We start from the raw sequence: 5,325 nt of genomic DNA, 5'->3' as shown, positions 1-5,325 counted from the left end.
AATTAAATCTTAGGAACAATTTTGTAAATTAAAAAAGATTTGAAATAAAAAAAATTTTTGGCCTACACATATATGTCTACTACTAATTTAGTATATGCGTATATGCATACTCATATAATATATGTATTCCTAATTAGTCACCCAAAAAAAATGTATTCCTAATTTATTAATTCTAATTATACGTAATCTACAAGAGTTGGATTTTACCTCGCCTTGATATTAAATATAAAAGAACATTCACAACAATTTAACAATAGATTTTCAACATTTATTTTGTTTCCATTAAACTTACGGTGTTTATGAGACGGGTGAAATTGGGTTTGATGTGATCCAGATTCGATCCGAAATATATACCGGGCCTATTTGTTAGATCCGAATTTAGTCCTAAATTCGATGAAACCTATACACTTTTGGGCCACGATTATATCGGGTGAAAGCCGGGTCGTTAACATTACTTTCTTGTAAGCTAGCATATGAAAATATCCAAATTTTCAAGGCTCTAACCATTATTTAACATCGTAAAATTTACTTAAAAAAATATAACAAGAACCAATCATTCTCTAAAATTAAAGTATAACTACAATCATTACTAATATTGTCTAATAACACCAAACATTTAAATCAATACAAATAATACAATATTATGCATTAGTCTAAAGTCTTATGCATTTTAAACATAAAACATTAACTTATAGTCTTATAATGACTAATAACACAAAATATTAAGGTTTACAATACTTAAATTTCACATAAGAATAGTCATCATCCATCACTAATAACACAAAATATTAATTGTGTATGATGACCGGACCACCAGGCTGAGTTCAAGTGACCCGAGCTATGGCCTGAACCGACCCGAAATAATGATTGAGTCTATTTTTTAGACCCTTATTCGACCCTAAATCCGGTGAAATCACACCAAATTAGCCCCTAAAAGATTAAGAACCGGGCCGAATCTTCAGACCAGACCGGACCATAAACACCCTAAAACCTACTTGGTGTGTGTTTGGATTATAATTTGTAAACGGGAGTTTGCATAAAATTGATTTTGCAAACTTGATTTTGATAAAAAGTAAGTTTGTGTTAAAGTGATTTATGTTTGGTAATTTTTGTATCAAAATTGATTATAGTAAAATAAATATTGTTTGGCTTATACTATTCAAAATCACTTTTAGATAAAAAATTACTAAAATAGACCTCAACTTAAATAATTTTTTATATTATTTTATCATTTTAATCTAGATATTTAAATAGATCTTATTAGTTAATTTTATAATAAAATTAATTCAAATATGTTATATTTTTTAAGTATTATCTAAGAATGTCCTTTAGTATTTTTTCACATCATACTCTTATTCTAATACTCTTAATAATCTTATTCTTAATATTAATTTGGAATCCAACGTTTATGATTTTATTATTATCTATGATTAATTTTTTATTTAAATTTATTTTTTTAATGAAAGCATAATCTATATTATAAAAAATTACACTAAAGTATAGTATATGAGAATTACAATTATAAAAGAAAGTACTAAAAATAATAAGAAATTAAATATTTATTTTATAGTAATTGAAATAAATCTAAAAATTCTTGATGATCTTTTTATATAGTATATTTTTAGTATTTTTAGTACTCTTTTTTTAGTATGCTATAATTTTTTACTGTTATTATTATTTACAGTTAAATTTTTGTTTAATTTACTTTACCTAATAGAATCAATAACTCATATTATAAAAAGATAATAACAAACATAATACACAAAAATTACAATTATAAAAATATATAATATCAAACAAACAGTTGAAAAAAATAAAATATAAAAAAATAGAGCTCATATAAATAAAAATAACAAAAATTTTATAAATAATATAATAACATACATGGATAAAGTTGATAAAAGTTAAATACATGGTTAGTATCTATGGCTAAAAGCCCGTTAGGAAAACCAAAAACTAAAAATAGTTACTTCTTGTAAAAGTTGGTTTTAGTAGCAAAATCACTTCTGCTTTTATAAAAAAAAAAATTTGCCAAACCAAAAATTAAAACTTTCAAAAAGTCTAAACGTAATTCTTCTCTTTCAAAAGGAGTTTCCTAAACACACCCTTACTTTCCTAAACACACCCTTACTACACCCTTACTTTCCTAAACACACCCTTACTTGTGTATCCAATCAATGTTCCAACAATAAATAAATCTACGTCCCAAATCCCAAGTCCCTATACCCAGCCCCCATTCATTGATTACATAACAATTTAATTATACGTAATTAACCTCCATGACAGAAACAGAGAATGGGCCATTTGGCCCTTCGTTACACCCTTCGTCACAATGTAGACATAAATGCCATACCTGTGACACATGTTGCCATATACGCGTCTACTTTCCAGTATGCCATGCAGATATAGCATCACATGACACCACATAATTTTCTTTCTTTTAATACATACATTTTAAATTTTTAATTAAAAAAGAAACTTAATTGCAATTACTAAAAAACAATCTTAGTCATCTTGAATTGACTGAGAAAGCTTCAAATAACCAAGACTATGCAGCATTATAAGAAAGAGGACAAGCTTGCAACAGAAACTATCGATATCCGTTGACTTCAGCCACTGACATGACTTTACATTAAAAACAAAAAACAAAAAACAAAAAACAAAAAACAAAACAAAACTAAAAGGAACCACATACAAGTTCTTTCACCAATAACAACTGCATTCACTGAAAAATGGTGTACATATAACAAATCAATCAAGAAAAATTACAATATCTCAATTCTCAGTTAGCAATCAATGATTTGGTTGGTTAGCTTCCATATCATATCTTCCAGTAGCTACTTTACCTATTTCTCTTCAACAGTTAGAATTGAACTACAAATTTGGCACCATTTTGCTGTGTCATACAGAAGCCTCTATCCTCGGCTCAAATGAAAATGAAGACATAAAGTCTATGACTTCACCATTTATGCAACAATTTGGCAATTCAACCCAGTTGTTGCTAACCAAATCACACAGAACATAAGTACATAGCTCAGAGGAGTTCAAGCATATGAATATCTGGTTACCAGCGCCTACACAGTTAATATCCACTTTCTTCCCATACCATTCATGAGAAATTGATGCAGGCGTTGCTGCAATCTGGTGCCACCCTCTTTTAGCTTCATCATACTTCCACACACGAAGACTCGCGGTTTCCAAGAACTCCGATAACAGAACAACTAGCATCTCCCCATTACACTCCACAACATCAATTGAATACTCACTCAGAACAGGCAACAACCTTGGATACTCGATGTAGCACTTGCTTGTCAGGTTGCAAGCTACGATTGTCCCTGTGGAGCTAAGAAAATAGACAATCTCTTCGCCATTTTTGTCGGTAATGACCGACGAATATTGCTTTGAAGGGCTTCTCTGCATGTTGCTTGCTACCACAATGCCAGCCTTACTAAGGAAGTATACAACATTGTCGTCCTCGGTCGAATCAAACTCCATAGAACAATCATCAACCTTTCTCCTTAGAGCAGTCTCACCTTCCCAACTTCCAGAGAAAGAATTGTAGACTCTAAACACAAGATTCTGAAGTTCTCCGAAGACTAACACAATTTTGTAGTATAGTTGTTGGTCTTTGGTGGTTGTGCTCATCACAATTGCATTGAGTGGTTGATTTTGAGGGGAAAACTCAAGCAGAGGGAGTTCACTACAAGTTCCTGTCACAGGGTTGCTTACAATGAAGCTTCCTGATGAATTACGGTAGCAAATCAAGCCACCGGAGGCAGCAACCGGCATACAACCTTTGTTAGAATCTTGATGTAAAAGTGGGGGGTGATTGAGTCTTTTCCAAGTTCTTTCAGCAGAGTCAAAGATTATAGATTGGTTAAGGTTGGGAGCAACCATGAAGAACCAAGGATCCCTGGAAGGAATGCTTGAGCAGGCAAGCTTGAAACTAGCCGAATCAGCAACCGAATTCCACCGTTTCGACACGGAAGTAAGGCGAAAGAATGTGGAAGTTGGAAGCCATGAAAGTATCCTTTCAAACAGATCCTCATTGAGGTCATCAAGAGAAAAGTTATTGAGGAGTTTATGATCTCCATTTTCTTGTGATTTTCTCTTTAGACTTCTACCTTGACCATTCCAATCTCTAGAATGTTCCATTGATGAGAAAAGAAATCGGACAAAACAACTGCAACAACAAAGGAAAAAACACTAAAAGATTAATTGCAAGTACAGATATTCAAGATTTTCTCCTTGGTTCCCCAGAACCTCTAGCTACATCATATCCCTTATAGTTAGTTAATTTGTCATTAAGATTTTAAAGGTTGATGATAGATACTCAAGCAATCAAAGAATCCAAGTTAGGAAACTCTTTGAACATAGAAAAAGAGAGCTAAAGAAAGATGGTGATAGTGAGTGAAGGAGGAGAAGGAAACATACCTAATAGAAAGAAGGGGAAACTGGTGGTGCTTTGGAGTGAGTGAGTGAGAGTGAAAGTGAAAGAGTGGTTGGTTGCAGAAGAGAAGAGGAGATGGGAGCGTGTGTATTAATTGTGCAGAAGGAAATCCAAAAAGAGAAAGAGAAAGGGAAAGGGAAAAGCAAAGGGGACGGAGAGAGGGGGAACCATGGTAGGAAGCTTCCTTCACACAATCACATATGTATATATGCATTACACACTTGCCTCTTATGTATCTCAAAATGTCAATATCAAATTTATACCATTTTTTATGGGAAATAAATAAGGGAAATTTTTTATATAAATAAATTAAATATTTTATTTATCAATATATATAATTTATGAGATATTTATCAATTTACGTAATATTATTTATTTTATTAATGGTGTAAATAAAATAATTATGAATATATCTCGTTTACTGTAAATAATATTTTTGTTTGACTTTATCTCCTTTGCAAATAAGATACGTTTATAATTATCTTGTTTACACTATAAATGAGATAAATAATATTATGTAAATTAATAAATATCTCATAAATTACATATATTGGTATAATTTTTTTTGAAAATTTAATAGTAATTATAATTTGGTGTCTAATTTTTATCTAATTTATTTTTTATGACAAATTTTAAATATTTAATAATTATTTATTTTTATATTTTTAAAATTAAATATTAATTTTTAATATTTTTTATAAATTAGACAAATATTTGTAGACATCATAGTAATTATTTTTTTATACTTGAGTGAAGATTTTGTAATTGTTATCATGCAAAGATTTTTTTATTATTAGATATAAATTATAAGGTTTAATTTTAGTATATTGTAAAAATGTTATTCTTTGTGACTAAATAAATAAATTATATTTTTA

General features: G+C 30.0%; 1 protein-coding gene across 1 annotated transcript; it reads right to left on the bottom strand.

The window, feature by feature from the left end:
- Positions 1-2,568: 2,568 nt before the first annotated feature.
- LOC107470672 (F-box only protein 13) lies at positions 2,569-4,639 on the bottom strand. Its single transcript, XM_016090077.3, has 2 exons — positions 4,435-4,639; positions 2,569-4,183 (listed from the first exon to the last, which is right to left on the bottom strand). Exon 2 carries the CDS (start codon positions 4,153-4,155, stop codon positions 2,902-2,904), a length of 1,254 nt encoding a protein of 417 aa, XP_015945563.3. The 5' UTR covers positions 4,156-4,183; positions 4,435-4,639; the 3' UTR covers positions 2,569-2,901.
- Positions 4,640-5,325: the final 686 nt, after the last annotated feature.

Source organism: Arachis duranensis, chromosome 10 (genome assembly GCF_000817695.3).
Source record: "Arachis duranensis cultivar V14167 chromosome 10, aradu.V14167.gnm2.J7QH, whole genome shotgun sequence".
Classification (NCBI taxonomy): Eukaryota; Viridiplantae; Streptophyta; class Magnoliopsida; order Fabales; family Fabaceae; genus Arachis; species Arachis duranensis.
This window is presented reverse-complemented; position numbering and strand designations above follow the sequence as displayed.

Excerpts from the sequence above, each read along its gene's own strand:
- LOC107470672 (XM_016090077.3), bottom strand. The coding sequence starts at position 4,155 with ATGGAACATTCTAGAGATTGGAATGGTCAAGGTAGAAGTCTAAAGAGA.